The following is a 16,300-nucleotide window of genomic DNA, read 5'->3' on the forward strand; positions in this document are numbered from 1 at the left end:
CGCTGCCTCATGTTTCAGACCAAACACAGAGAAGCAAGAATTCAAGGGGTTGTGTTCTGTGTTCTCACTTCTGATAGACAGTAGCAACGATCTGTGAGGAGAATTGGTGGAAAGCCTTGAATGACTTTCTTTTTCTCTTTTGAGGGGAAGAACCAGAGAGCTTGAAAGAACAAGTTGGGATCTTCATAGCTCTATTTTTATAATTTTGAATTTTATTAGCCGAATCCCCACACCCGTATCCATATCTGGATCTGCACCCCTGAATTTTAAAATTTAGATTTTGCCAAATCCGACACTCGTATCCGTGCATGTATCGGATACCCGCACCCGAGTCCGAGCAACTTTGGCCACCTGTTTCTCAACTGCGCAATTGCTGCATATCCCTGGAATATGTTCTACTCACTTTCTGGACTCAACTTGGTCATGCCACAGTCATCTAAGAAGGTCTTTGAAAGCCGGATTTCTTGTAAAGTTGATAAAGCCATAATCTGGAAAATGATCTCTGCTTGTATTTTATTAACAGAAAGGAATCACAAATGTTTTAATGGAATATGAACTCCAAATCACTCCCTTAAGACTAAGGGTCTCTTGTGTATTTTTAATTGGATTAACCAATCCTCTGTAAATTCCCCAGGTCATTTTTTGGCCTTTGTTAGCTCCTGAGCTTAGCATAGCCTGTAATGAATTGGAGTTGACATACTCTCTTTCTGTACTTATTAGCTTTTTTACTTTTTTGCATCTTCTTAATGCCATCAATGAAATGTCTTACTTCATAAAAAACAATGTGGTCTCTTTCGGTCTAGACTCTTCAGGGGATTGTGAGGAAATTTATGTAGAAAATATGGATAGGGGGAAAAGTTCGTCACAGTTGGAAGTCAACAACTATTTGGTCTACCTTTTTAGTGATTTTGTTATTAAAGAAAAAGCTAATGGAGATAGTAGTTTTTGAAACATACATAAGTTTCTGATCCTCTTCTTTTACATTTCCCTTTCCATTTCTTGTCTTTTTGTCTTTTTACATAAAGGTCATATGATCCCAGTAACTTGCTGCAGGAGGATCGGATGTCTGAGACTGGACCTGAAGCAGAGTATAGGGAATCTACATTGTCCACTCATGCCAGTTTTCTTGTAAAAAATTTGTCTCAAAGGGATGAGCATATACGAGATATCTCAGTTAACTTGTTGAATCAATTAAGAGATCGCTTTCCTCAGGTGGCGTCTCTTCGCTTGTACCCAGTCTCAAGTTTGTCACATTTGCTTCTTGCCATTGATTGATGTTAACATTTGAACAATTTACTGGCTTGCAGATTTTGTGGAATTCTTCTTGTCTAGATTCACTGTTGCTTTCGGTGCACAATGATCCACCTTCATCTGTAGTCAATGATCCTGCTTGTGTTGCTACTATTCGCTCTTTGTACCAAAAAACTGTTCGTGAATGGATAATTGTTTCACTTTCACAGGCTCCTTGTACTAGTCAGGGGCTTCTTCAGGTAACATTCATGGGTTTTGAAACAATGCTGTGTAACACTTTTTCCTCCTCATTACATATGTCAAGTATCTTCATTTGTCTATGCTCAATCGCTCGTGTATATTCTCTTTCTAAGGGAGTGATGCACTTCGCTTAGAGTGCAAAATGAACATTTGGTTCTTCTCCGCTATAATACAGGTAGACGGAATATATTTTGTTGGAAAAACATCACTATTCCTTAAAATTGTGAACGATTTGTCTTCTTTGCATAGGAGTAAATATTTTTGGTGGTAACTGGAGTTTAAAATCTTAGATACTATTTGCCTAAAGATCTGAATTTACAGGCTTTTACCCTTCTTTTCCTATCCTATTATATATTCTATTGCACATACTATTAGCTAATAATCTCTCTTTCCATACTTTAGGAAAAGCTTTGTAAAGCAAACTCTTGGCAAAAATCACAGCCTACAGCAGAAGTTGTTTCTCTCTTATCCGAGATAAAAATTGGTACTGGTAAAAATGATTGTTGGACAGGGACAAAAACAGCAAATATTCCTGCTGTTATGGCTGCAGCAGCTGCAGCATCTGGAGCAAAATTAAAATTGACAGAGGCATTTAATTTGGAGGTGCTCAGTACTGGTATGATCAGTGCAACTGCCAAGTGCAATCACGCTGGAGAAATTGCTGGAATGAGAAGGTTATATGAGAGCATTGGTAGCCTTGATCTGCCAGCTTTGGGTCCTGGTGACATGGTGGAAAATATGCAGCCAAAAACTGAGTCCTTTTCTGAGGTTTTGCTTACAAAGTTTGTCCGACTGCTTCAGAAGTTTGTTAATGTTGCAGAAAAAGGGGGAGAAGTGGATAAGTCCTCATTCCATGAAACTTGTTCTCAAGCAACTGCTTTGCTTCTCTCTGATCTGGTATAAAAAAGTTCTGATTTCTACCAGTCTTTGCTTTATTAGGCTGGGATGAAACATTCTATTTTCTCCCCTTCAGTTTTGTTTTCCGTTTTACATGTTGCGGAATTTGCTATTGTCCACAGGGTTCAGATTCTAAATCAAATGTAGAAAGCTTTTCACAACTTTTACGTCTTCTTTGCTGGTGCCCAGCTTATATATTGACTTCTGATGCCATGGAGACTGGTGTATTTATTTGGACATGGTTGGTTTCTGCTGCTCCTCAATTGTGTTCTCTGGTACTTGCTGAGCTTGTTGATGCATGGTTGTGGACAGTCGACACAAAGCGAGGTCTTTTTGCGTCTGAGGTTAGGTGTTCTGGACCTGCGGCTAAGTTAAGGCCTCACCTGGTTTCGGGGGAGCCAGAAGCACCGCCTGAGAAGGATCCTGTTGAACAAATATTGGCCCACAGACTATGGCTTGGATTTTTCATTGATCGGTTTGAGGTGATTATCAATGTGTTAATGCTTTCACTCCCTTAGCTGTTCCCTATGATCCAATGCAATAATCAAACATATGCTGGTGTATTGTCCACCCAAAATGGTTAGGTTAGAGATGATGTTGTTGACCCATCACTTTTTTTAAAATTAATTGGAGCAACGGTAAAGATGTCACTGTGTGATTATTTCATGTTATTTTAGTCTGCATAACTTTTACCAAGTATCCTCTTGCACTTGCAAGAAAAGCCCCTCGTTGGTTCCCCACCAATTTCTTGAAATAATAATGTTTCTATGTAGAGTACTATAATCTAGGTGAGTATTTGGTTTGCTGAATGCTTGCTGTGTTTGGATTTCTTGGAAGGTGGTGATACTGCGGTAGAACTACTATGATCTTTGCTGCTACCTTGATCACAATTGAGATGCTGATGTTCTCTATTCCGTTAGGGCTTTCCATTTTTTGCTCTTGCCTTGTTGAGTCACTACTTTTCCAGGGTATCAATAGTTGTCTATGGAACACGGTTTAAACCATACATTTACAAATAAACAAAAAATAGAACTGTGTTTGTGAAAAACGCAGCCTTTATATTCACTTGAGAATGTTTGCTAAAAGCTTTCAATTGATCTTGTATCCTTATTATTCTTTCAGCCATTTGATTCTCTTAATTCAAAAAAATGTTGAAGTTGTTGGTTTTTCTTGTCTCCAAAAACTTGTCTTTGCAGGTCGTTCGACATGATAGTGTTTCACAGCTTTTGCTTTTAGGGCGGTTGTTGCAAGGAACCACCAAACTACCTTGGAACTTCTCTTCTCACCCAGCTGCTACTGGCACATTTTTCACCCTTATGCTACTTGGGCTGAAGTTTTGCTCGTGCAAGTCACAGGGTAATCTGCAAAACCTTAGGGCTGGGCTTCAGCTTCTGGAAGACAGGATATATCGGTAAAGTCGATTTATTGACTTGCATTTAGTTGGACTAGTCACTAGTACGTTTCCCTGCATTGTGAGTGCAGGCATGGAAACGAGTAGTGGAAGGTCTTTGCTCATCATCTCGGACCTATAGCTTGCTAGTACATGTTGAGTTGCACACACGAGATTTCTCTCTTTGTTTATGGAAGTTTATCTCAATGGATTCAATATGTTACATCAGACTACAATTTTGGACTTTGCTGTTTTGCTGATGTATTCAAACATTTGGGTGATGTTCAATTGCAGGGCTTCACTGGGGTGGTTTGCTCACCAACCTGAATGGTATGACATGAATAAGAACTTTGCCCTGAGTGAGGCACAGTCTGTTTCTATGTTTGTCCATCACCTTTTGAATGAGCAAGTAGATACTCCCCAACTTGATTCCAGAGGACAGGCACTCGAAAATGGAAGCTCTTTGAATGATGTGGTGAGATAATCATAATGAGGCGCTGGAAATTTTGTTCTTACATCATTTGAGAAACTTTTTGTGCCTAAGATATATTTTTGGCATTGGAGAGTTTCTCTTCTCTAATTGCAAATCAATTGTTTTGAGGTCCTTGTGCCTTTTTTTTCTTTTAACTCAATGATGCTCACAGAGAGATCAGGACCATCCTATTTGGGGCCAAATGGAGAGCTATGCTATTGGGAGGGAGAAGCGGAAGCAATTGCTTCTGATGTTATGCCAGCATGAAGCTGACAGACTTGATGTTTGGGCACAACCTACTGTCAAGTAATGCATGATCATTGCTTATTTCTTCTCCCTGTTTTAACCTCTTTTAATGCGGTTGTCATTATTATTATCAAATCTTCCTACATCAGGGAAACCATTTCACGTCTTAAAATCAGCTCTGAGAAATGGGTCGATTTTGCTCGAACCGCCTTTTCTGTGGATCCTCGGATAGCTTTGTGTCTGGCCGCAAGGTTTCCTACAAATAATCATTTGAAGGCTGAAGTAACACAGTTGGTGCAAGTATGTCTTTCCTTTCCACTTTTTATATCCTTCAGTTTCTTGATTGAACCCTGAATGTACCTGAAATGATACGTCATTTAAGAGAGAATACGGAAGACTTGAAACATAAATGACATGAAGTTGACTAAGGATGATGTCTTGCATTATTTGTCCATTTTCTTGAAACTCATATGCGAAAGCATCTAAAATAAGGGCACATGTGAATCATGCTACAAGCATTTTCGAGTAACTTTTGCTTTAAAACTAGTTTCAGTCATATGGTATCTGTTCTTTGTAACAAAAGTCTCTGACCAGGAAATAGAAAAATTTCCCTTATGATTCATTCTAATTATTCTTTATTCTTAAAAGAATCCCCGATAGGCAGTGCCACTCAGGGGGTTCGAAAAAAACAACAAAAGCTAAACATAAATTATAATGTTGTCCCTGGGAACGGGACCTGAGACACTGGGGAGGATTTTGAACTTCCTGGACCACTTGAGCTAACCTTTTTCATTTGTTCAGGGTATTCAAAACCTATATATGTACATAAACATAGAAAATCTACGCTATATAGACGGTGTAATTTTTTGCCACCCTTTAAATCCGCCCCTGCTGATAGGGTTCCTAAGTAGAAACTCGAAGAAATCAACAAGAAATAAAGACAATGAAGTAAAGATAAAAGCAAGACACAATTGGTAATGAATTTAAGAGCAAACATGGGATTGGATACCAAACCTTCTCTATTAAATTCAACCACGAGTTATACTAATTGAAATCACAAAAGATAAACTCAATTGAATCCACAAGTGAGTAATCTCAAGTGAAATCAAGGACAAAGGTTCAATATGCAACTAAGGAATCACACTACTAAAAGCTACTCACCATGATTAAGTTATAATCTAAGAGATAGAATTCTCATCAATGTTCAAGCTAAATTCTAAAGTCTAGGAGCCACTATATCTGGCTTTGGCTTTTATTACAACTGAGGACCAAAAGTGGCCTTTGCAAATATAGCCCAAAATGGGCTCTTCCATCCACGATCTAGCCACCTTTTGTGCCCTCGACTCCTTTGCCTTCGTATTCACTCCAAGCAATCATCCAAAACGTTGTATACTCTTGCGTGTTGATCCTCAAGGGCCTCCAAAGCCCCTCTTTGCATGAACATGGCTTGCAATGCTTGGAGCTCCTTGGCTTGGCTATGAGTGAAAGGTCTTGAATGAGTTGTGCCCTTTAGTATCGTATTATCCTCTCCTTCTTGAAAAGGATTTGTCCTCAAACCTATAGGCTCACCTACAACACAAGAAGATAGATCACTTACACTGAAAACATTGTGAACATTATACTCACTTGGCAAGTCGATCTTGTGGGCATTGTCATTAATCTTCTCAAGGACTTTGAAGGGTCCATCTCCCCTTGGGCACAACTTCCTCTTCCTCATTTGAGGGAATCTCTCCTTTCGAAAATGAACCCACACCAAATCATCGGGTTGGAAATCTAGCATTCTCGCCCATGGTTTTGTCTTTTGGCCACCTTGGTATTGATCTTCTCTATGTTTTCCTTTACTTTAGCATGAATCTTCATTATCTCGGCCCCTTTTTTTTCCCCATCTAAACTCACAACAACATCACTAGACAAAGGGGTTAAGGTTAAGGGATCAAGGGGTTAAAACCTAACAAACTTCAAACAGAGTCATGCCGATAGAGGAGTAGAGGGACCTATTATAAGCAAATTCAATCAAAGACAAATGGTCCTCCCAAGAAGTTGATTTTCCTCTAATCATGCACCTAAGCATGCTCCCAAGAGTCATATTCACTACTTCAGTTTGTCCATCCGTTTGAGAGTGACAAGATGTAGAGAACATGAGCTTGGTACCAAGTGTATAGACTCTTCCAAAAGTGACTAAGAAATTTGGAGTCCCTATCACTAACAATAGTGCGAGGTACTCCAAGCAATTTGAGCACATGAGTAGCAAACAAAGTGATCATCCAAACGTTATGTACTCCTGTGTGTTGATCCTCAAGGGCCTCCAAAGTCTCTCTTTGCATGAACATGGCTTGGAGCTTCTTGGCTTAGCTACGTGTGAAAGGTCTCGAATGAGTTGTGCCCTTTGGTATCGTTATCAATCCCCCAACCACCAAGCTCTCTCGATTGAATTCTACTCCTGCTTTCGACCTTCACCAGGGGCAAAATCTTTTCCCCACTGAGACGTGCAATTATATTTTCCTTTTGAGTGAAGATTGGAATTTTCTATACCCTAAAGAAAGTTAATGATTCTTTAAATGGACTAAAATTGCTTTTTTACTATGGGAATACTACCCGATCAGATGCTTAATACATCATTTTTTCCAATAAGATGGAGGAAAATTGCTTCCTGTAGAATGTGCTTGCAACTCATCGTTGGTGGTTATGCCTTGATATCATCTTCTGCTGATAAGTAAGCTTCATCTGTATAAGCACGGATAAGGTGCCAAGTTGTAAAACATTTATGTAGTACTTTGCTCCTTTTTAACAAAGCAAGGAGCTGATGAAGTCTGCTTTGATAAGACTAGAGTTGAAGTTGACCCAAAGTATCAGATGTAGGACATGTAATGGATCTTGAAGTACTATTTATCCTTCTCCCTAACCAGATCCGTTTACATTAGGATTACTCGTTAATGGTTGATCAAATTTGATAGATTCACCTTGGAAGCAAGAAGTTCGCTGTAATTGTGCGTACCTGTAAAGAACTCAAACGTGACAACTGGATGATATACGATGATGACAATGCTGTGGTTTTTATTGATTCTGCTGCCTTGTATTTCAGACAAACAAAAAATGTTTTACCTCAAAATTTCCTCTACTCCAAGTTCTATTTCCTCGTCTTCCTTGCTTGGAACAGGCCTTTCTGCAGTAAAAATATTTGGTTCATGAGGAAAAAAGAGGAAGCGACAGTCACACAAAATGGCTGAAATGTCCATGATTGGGGACCTACGATCTGGCTGACAACAAGCTCAATTGGTTTTAATGAGGGATTCTTTAGGAAAAAGGTACTCACAGTCCCAGATGAGGACTCTAATCTAGAAAAAGCCTGGGGAAGTGAATATGGTGATGGAGTTGAAACATGACAACAGGGGATAGTGGGTCAAAATTTGGTCATGGAGATAACCAAGAATGCATTGCAGGTTCTTGATGAAACTGTTCAACGCATCAGATAACCGAATTGCAGTAAGGGTCCAACAGGTAATATCTGACCACAGTGGCAGAGCTACATGATTTATGAAGTTTTTAAAAGCATATCATGGGGTCTGAGATGAAAAGGTAAAGTTTTTTTCTCCTTCTAATATATAAAGAAAGGTAAGGTTGTTCTTGCTGCAAGCGGAAGGAGTTAGCAAAGAGATTGGGAACCAACACAAGGAAAACCACCGGATACGAAAGAGGGGAAGCAGTAAACAAGAGTGCGGCTTGTGATGGTTGGAAGGCAGGGTCAACAATGATGAAAAAGGAGTTAATGGAAAATAAACATTGGGAAAGAAATTGAACTTAGAGCTAGTTCTTTTTGCTTACAATTTTTATTTTTTTGATAACCGTGGTGTCCAGGCCAGCTTATGCGCACCTCGACTAATTCCACGGGATACCTACCACTTCCCACCAGCAATAGGTACCAGGTAAATCTATCCACCAAGGCTAGAACAGATGGGAAGAAATCACCTAGTGTTATGTCTCTATTGGGAATTGAAACTGAGACCTCATGGTGTTCAACCCACTTCATTGACCACTGGGCCACACCCTTGGGTGCTCGCTTACATTTTGGGTTTGCGTAGACATGTTATTTAGGGATGACACCTTTCTTTTTGTTCATTTTTTCTAATACAATATGTTTTCTTAACAAAAAACCAGGGAGAATCCAGCCACTAATATAGGCAGTCTCCACACTGTTAATAACACTAATTCCCTGAATCAAAAAATGATGATTTTGACACCTTAGATCACTGATTCTAAATCTATTCTCCTGGACAATATACAGCCAATCGATTTTCCTTCAATTCACTTAATCCATCCAAAAGTTTCTAACATGCTTGAAAATATGTCCTGTTGTGCTTTCTGCATCAATCTTTTCTGATCTGATTCGTCATGTTATTATTGCTCCAGTTTGGGTATTTGCTTCTAAAGCTTCTAAATTTGGCCTAGTCTGAATATATTCTTTGGGCTGATTTCAAATAAGAAAACATGTTACTTTCAACAGTATACTTGATTTTACCACATATTTCCCTGAATTCTGCCGATTGGTTCTAGTGGGCCATCTTTGCCTTAGCATTTCAAATTGTCAAAGTCAAGTTTTTCTCTTCAGAGATCCAAAACAAAATCGTATAGACTATCGCTAGTTCTGCTTTTAATGTGTAATAAACTAAAAACTGTCAGACGAATGATTAAATCTTCCGAAAATATATGTTTCTTTTTGAAGCTGCCATGTTTTTTTTTTTTTGAAATTGGTAACTGTATTGTATTTCATATGAACAAAACAATACATAGGTTGTACTGAAACCATATCTACAAAAGTACTCCAAGAGACTACTATTCTAATCCTATATTGAATCTAATACATCAATAATGGAAATAGTATCATCTGAGTAAGCCTGATTACACCAAAAACAAAGCAATAATATACAATTCAACTTGACCTTCTGCACTCCATTCTCTATACTCTCAAAACATCTGAAGTTTCTCTCCTTCCATATTGCCCACCATATGCTGGCACGGACAATTCTCCATCTATTTCTGTCCTTTGCCTGCAATCCTGCCTCTTCCCAACTCTTTAGAGCCTCTGAAACCTTGCTAGGCATGGTCCAGGCTATACCTTTGAGATTTAAAAATATTCTCCAAAGCTGTTGTGTAAACTTACAGTGTAGAAACAAATGGTTAACTGTCTCTGCTGTTTCTCCACAGAGGAAACATCTAGAGCATAAAATTATCCCCTTTTCATCAAATTATCCTGTGTAAGAACTGCTTCTTTAGCTAAAAGCCACACAAAGCAGCTAACTTTATGTGGGATTTTGGATCTCCAAATGTGTTTCAGTTGGTAATCTGTTGAATTGATTGATTCATCATCCTGTAGGCTTTGATTCATCATCCTGTAGGCTGAACTAACTTTGAACACTCCTTTTTTATTCGCCAGCCACCAAAAAACATCCTCTCCTACCTGAAGTCCCTTAAATTGTTCCAGTATGTTAAGAAAATCAGCCACTCTTTGTATCTCCCAATCATTGATTTGCCTTCTGAAAGTGAAATTCCATCCTTGAGGTGTCCACAAATCAGCCACAGTCCTTTGATGATCTAAGACAATATTATATATATCTGGAAACAGTGTTTCCAGATGACCAGCCTCAAGCCAATTATCCTTCCAGAATCTGGTTTTGACCCCATTCACTACTTTGATCTTGGAGTTGCACTTAACTTCATTTCATAAGGCTCTTATGGATCTCCACAGACTAACCCCATATGGTGTGGTAACCTCCTTTGTCATCCAGCTATCTTCCTCTTCATATTTTGCATTGATAACTTTCCTCCATAAAAGTTGATTTTCATTGGCATACTTCCATAGCCACTTCATTCTGAGTGCTTTCCTCTGCATTTTCATATCTTTTATTCCCAGTCCTCCACTCTTCTTGCCAGTAATCACTGCTTTCCACTTCACCAAGCGAAATCCTTTTTTTTCTTTATTTCCTTGCCACAGGAATTTCCTTCTAATGCTATCCAACCTCTTGATAATCCCTGCTGGAATTGGGAACAGAGACATCATATATGTTGGTAGGGCATCAAGGACTGAGTTGATGAGTGTCACTCTACCCCCCAAGGACAAATATTGGCTCTTCCATCGGGCTAGTTTCCTTTCACATTTTTCAATCATATTGTTCCAAATCTCTGTTGAATTAGATTTGGCTCCCAGGGGCATTCCCAGATAGATAGTTGGCAGAGTATCAACTTCACCACCTAGATTTGCAGCCAACAATTTCATGTTTGGGACTTCATTGATAGGATACAAAAAACTCTTCCTACAATTAATGTGCAGCCCAGAGATTCCTTCAAATAGGACTAGTATCATCCTTAAAAACCTTAGTTGCTCCTCTTCAGCATCACAAAAGATCCTGCATATTGGAGGTGTGTCACCTCCAGACTTTCATTACCAGCTCTAGCCACCTCAAAACCATTTATCCATCCATTCGCCTTTGCTGTCTTGATCATATTGTTTAGACCTTCCATTGCAATCAAAAATAGGAAAGGTGACAAGGGGTCACCTTGCCTGAGACCTCTTGTGCTTTAAAAAAACCTGTTGGGGAACCATTAATCAGAACTGAGAAACTAGCAGTTGATATGCAGAATTTGATCCATTTCTGTCCAAAACCCATCATCTCTAAAACCTGGAGTAAGTACCTCCAGTTTACATGATCATATGCTTTTTCAATATCTAACTTGCAAAGGATTCCAGGTTTCTTCTGCTTAAGCCTGGAATCTACTGCTTCATTAGCTACTAGCACTGCATCCATAATTTGTCTGCCCTTAATGAAGGCCATCTGCTGGGAGTCCACTAGTTTTGCAATGACCCCTTTCATTCTTTCAGTCAACACTTTGGAAAAGATTTTATAAATACTACCTATCAAACTGATAGGCCTGAAGTCCCTTAGTTCCTTAGCACCTTTCTTCTTAGGCATGAGAGTAATGAAAGTTGCATTAAAACTTTTCTCAAAAACTCCTTGCTCATGGAAGTTGTGAAAAGTGTTCATTATGTCATGCTTCACTACTTCCCAACATTTGATGAAGAAACCCATGGTGAATCCATCAGGGCCTGGAGCTTTGTCAACTGCACACAATTTTAGACATCTTAATACTTCATTTTCTTCAAAACTGCCTTGTAAAGACTCCTTTTCCTCCTCTGATATAGTAGGGCAATTTGTGAAGTTACAGGCTGGCCTCCATTGTGTGGTCTCAGAATACAACTTTTGATAGTAATCAATTTTCTTCAATTCTAGCTGGCTCCTCAATTGTTTCTCCCTGAATCACAAGCTGATCAATATTGTTATATCTTCTGTGAGCATTTGCCATTTTGTGAAAGAACTTAGTGTTCTTGTCCCCTTCTTTTAACCAGAGTGATCTTGATTTCCGTCTCCAAGATATTTCTTCATTCTTGACCAACTCCTTATACTCCATAAGTAAAGTTGCCTTCTTGTTTGATTCCTCTTCTGTTAGGACTCTTTCTTCCAGCACTACATCCATTTCAGCCATCTGTCCTAGCAAACTTCTTCTTTTAGAGCTCAAGTTTCCATCCTCACTTCTGCTCTAAGTCTTGAGATTAGACTTTAGAGCTTTTAATTTACAAGCAAGTATGTAGTCTGGTTTGCCTGTGAAGTTAAAAAAAAAAAGAATTCCACCAACCCCTAACTCTATCCACAAAACCCTCTGAACCTAGCCACCAGTTTTCAAATTTAAAATAACTTTTACTCCTATTCCATGAACCACCTTGTAAAGAAATTGGAATATGGTCTGAAACCAGTCTTTGAAGAGGAATCTGTTTCAAATTGTTGAAACTATCATCAAACTCTTTTGAGATTAATATCCTGTCAATTCTAGAAGCTATCTCTAGATTGTCACCTTTGAACCAAATATAAGTAGCATCCTCAAGCTGTAGGTCAATTAGGTTCAGGTCTTCAATGAAATCAGAAAATTCCTTCATCCCCCTGGTTCTTTGAGTACAGTTTTTCTTCTCTAAGATAAACCTAGTGACATTATAATCTCCACAAACAGCCCATGGCCCTTCCATTAAGCCCGTCACAGAACCTAATTCTTCCCACACCAGTCTCCTTTCTTTATAAGAGTTTGGAGCATACACTCCTGTGATATGGCATGAGAAGTTTTGTAATTGTGCTTCAAACTTACAGGTTAAGAGTGTAAGCACCTATTTCAAGAATATCCCCCCTCCATACTCTTTTATCCCACATCAACAGAATCCCCCCTCTTGTTCCACTAGCTTCCAAACAAGCAAAACTAATCCATCTTTCCCCCCATATTTGTTTCACCAGTTCTGTAAAGTCACCCTCAATTTTAGTTTCCTGAAAACAGATGATATCTGCTCTCCAGTCAAAAACTAAACTGCTCACCAGTCTCCTTTTGTCCCTATTGTTTAATCCCCTAACATTCCATGTTACTAGTTTGAACTGCATTAAGAAACAGGGATGATACTTCTCCCCTTGTACCTATTCCCATTGCTCTTGTATTTAACATCAAAAGAAACAAGACCTTTCAGCTCTTGTGCACCTTTAAACCTTGTTTTTCTGCATTCAGAATCCTGCACCATTCTTCTTGCTTGTCTACTGCTGTCGATTTGTAGTAATAGTTCCATAGCCTCTTCCTCATGCCCCTGGAAATCTACCCCAAAAATTTTGTTGAATTTACTCATATTTTGCTGTACCCAAACAGAAGCTTCTTGCTCTTTATCCATGATTGTTTGCTATTGCTGAATTTGGATAGGCTCTGCCTCCTCAACTTCCCAGTTTTCAATAGCATTGAAAGGATTCAGATCTGCTATCTCAGATAGGTCCTCTGCCACCCTCTTTCCACCACTTTCCCCAGCCACCATCTGCCAATCATCTTTTTCCACCACTTCTGAAGTTTCCCCAATCACCTCCCTAGACAAGTTCATCACCACTTCTGCAAAAGTGTTCACTTCCTTTGTAGTTTGTGTGCATGCATGCTTTCCTTTTTGTTTTGAGAGCTCAGCCATGGTCATGCAGTGCCAATTGTTGTTGTACGATGTTGAGGGCAAGTAATAATCACAAGTTAAGTCATTAAAGATAACTTGTCCAGCAAAATCAGGCCCATTTATCACTTTCAGAGGTTTCTTAGGTGTGGGCTCACATACCCGGCCCAATCCTGAAATTTCATTTAAATTGTTCACATGCCCATCACGTGATACCTCTGATGTGAAGTCAACCACTGTATTTGACAGTCCCATGTGATGCGTATCTCTGGAATCCCTAGGAGGATGGGATTCTTGTACTTCTTTGCAGAGGTCATCTCCTTTTACCCAGCATGGAATAGCTTTGCCTGGATTTTTCACAGCAGCATCTACAGCAGCATCTCTGATGGTTCTTCCTGGGATTCTTATACTTTTTGCAGAGGTCATCTCCTTTTACCCAGCATGCAACAGCTTTGCCTGATTTTCACAGAATCTACAGCAGCATCTCTGTTTTTCCTTCCTTTTCCGGCTTTTTGAATCTCACTTTCCAGATTGGGAAGTAATACGTGATTCCATTACGATTGATCGACACCTCCTCGGAATAAATCTACCATCATTGGACACCAAGATTCTTGCCCATTTCATATGGTTCTTGAGTTCTGTCTCCTCCTAGCCACCCATCCCCCACAGATTTCACCTATTTCTTGGAAAATTTTCTGTGACCACAAATGCAGTGGAATGCCCACTGCTCTGATCCAAGTCTCCTTTACTTCAATGGAGTTTGAGACACTTCCTGATAATGGGCTCCACCATTCTAGGTTAAAACAGATGTTCTTCCACCTCCATTGTCCTTGGAGAGTTTGTTCAGCCATATGTCTATTTGGGAATTCAAATAGGAACATATCATTGTATAGCTCATAGATGTTTATCCCAATAGCCTTTTTCCAGTTGGATGAAGACCATCTCCTTATATCTGCTAGGGTAGGTTTTTCCTTTGACTTTTCTCCACAACATCCAAATAAACATCTCTTCAAGAGCCCATTTTCTTGATTTGCAGATGATTCTGATATTTCAATGCTTCCCTTCTTGCTTTTAACCTCTGCTGTACGGAGATTTCTCGATTGCCATTTACTCTCTTGTACTACCTTTGAGAAAGGGTAGTTTTTTTATTAATTCTAGGAGGGGCTGCTTGTTCCTGCGTTGTGTGGCATGAATCTTTCAATCTTAAATGCTAAGTCAACCCATCCAGCATTCAATACAGGCTCTGGAATGATTAGGACTGATCTGCCACTACCATTTAATGATAAGATGCTCATATATCTCCCATGCTCATTGTGTTTCCTGGTGCAAAAGTGCTCTGCTTCTCGTTCAGAAGTTTTCCATCTCCTCACCACCTTCTTCTGATCTGTTGAGGCTTCTTTCAAAGTGAAAATGATCCACTCCATGATTTTGCTACTTATGGATGTCCTCCTCATCATCTTTCTACTTCTTTCTACCCATTCATACCAGTCAGAGTTTCCAGAAGACCATCTAGTAATGTCAAAGGATTTAAACCCTGCATTAAAGTAAATTCTATTGTCACCCATGTTTGAGAAGAGAATCTAAGTTGTCGAACTGAAAGAGAAGGATAAGATATCACAGAAGGTAATAACTTGAGAATAGATGAGAGAGATAGAAAGAAATTCCGGTAGAAAGTCACCGGAAAAGGGTTAGTTCCCCTCCTAAGAAGTAGGAGAGAGAACTTTCTTGGGGAGAGTGCCTGGGAGCATTTTCAGATTTTTTCCACAACTATTATGTAATTAATAGAATGGAATCATGGCTGCTATGTTTTATTGTGCTGCTTGTTTGCTGTCTTTATTTCTCTGTATTGCATGCTGCTGAACTGTAACTTGATTCTTTTGAATTGTTTGGAGCTGTGAGAGCAGTGGTTCTCCTCATTACGTTAATTGTGTTAGGCCCTGTAACTTTTTCAAGGATTTTACTGTCTGAAGATATATCTGTTCAAATTGTTTGTTGTTTTGAGATGCCGGTGGTATTCCAAAGCAGCTTAAGGTTGATAATTATTTTTATTTTTCCTTACAAGCAAGGAAATAGGACTTGATATACAGCTACTGGCTTGTCACTATTTTTCTGAGTTAGCCTGTTTTACAATCTTACTAGTCATTGCTTTTATCCAAAAATTTGATCTTTGTGATTGATGTAAATGATTTTCTTGTCTCTATTACAGTTGCATATATTGGAGATACGTCACATACCTGAAGCATTGCCATACTTTGTTACACCTAAAGCCATCGATGAAAATTCAACACTTCTACAACAATTGCCACACTGGGCTGCTTGTTCAATTACACAGGCGCTGGAGTTCCTCACACCAGCATACAAGGGTCATCCACGTGTCATGGCTTATGTTCTAAGAGTGTTGGAGTCTTACCCTCCTCAAAGAGTAACCTTCTTCATGCCCCAACTAGTGCAGGCCCTGAGATATGATGACGAGGTGTGTTTTACTGGACATTTTGTTGTGAATTTATTCTTTGCTTTTAATCATCTGGATAGCAAGTGAGAGATACATTATTGGAAGTTAATGCATTACTTCATTGGTTTTACATAGTTCACCACCTTGGATTTGGTATTCCTGTCAGTTTTCAGATATTATTATTCTTTCATGAACGGCATATTTATGGTTATGATAAAGATTAAGTGAATGATTCTTATTGTACCACTACGAAAAAATTAACAGAATTAAACAGTAGATGTCATAACGGCTTTTCATGTCGAAGTGATTGTCATACCTTCCTTTTGTGTCTCAACTTCCCATCCG

At 39.1% G+C, this 16,300-nt stretch overlaps 1 protein-coding gene across 1 annotated transcript in view; it reads left to right on the top strand.

The window, feature by feature from the left end:
• Window positions 1-16,300, top strand: part of LOC132064050 (phosphatidylinositol 4-kinase alpha 1) — a 53,459-nt gene that overhangs the window by 14,530 nt on the left and 22,629 nt on the right. Inside the window, exons 10-18 of the mRNA XM_059456911.1 lie at window positions 1,054-1,212; window positions 1,308-1,490; window positions 1,894-2,388; window positions 2,511-2,870; window positions 3,585-3,799; window positions 4,073-4,253; window positions 4,423-4,556; window positions 4,646-4,796; window positions 15,710-15,976. Of these exons, the coding sequence (XP_059312894.1) occupies window positions 1,054-1,212; window positions 1,308-1,490; window positions 1,894-2,388; window positions 2,511-2,870; window positions 3,585-3,799; window positions 4,073-4,253; window positions 4,423-4,556; window positions 4,646-4,796; window positions 15,710-15,976 (2,145 nt within the window). The remainder of the gene's footprint in view (window positions 1-1,053; window positions 1,213-1,307; window positions 1,491-1,893; window positions 2,389-2,510; window positions 2,871-3,584; window positions 3,800-4,072; window positions 4,254-4,422; window positions 4,557-4,645; window positions 4,797-15,709; window positions 15,977-16,300) is intronic.

Source organism: Lycium ferocissimum, chromosome 7 (assembly GCF_029784015.1).
Source record: "Lycium ferocissimum isolate CSIRO_LF1 chromosome 7, AGI_CSIRO_Lferr_CH_V1, whole genome shotgun sequence".
NCBI classification, from domain to species: Eukaryota; Viridiplantae; Streptophyta; class Magnoliopsida; order Solanales; family Solanaceae; genus Lycium; species Lycium ferocissimum.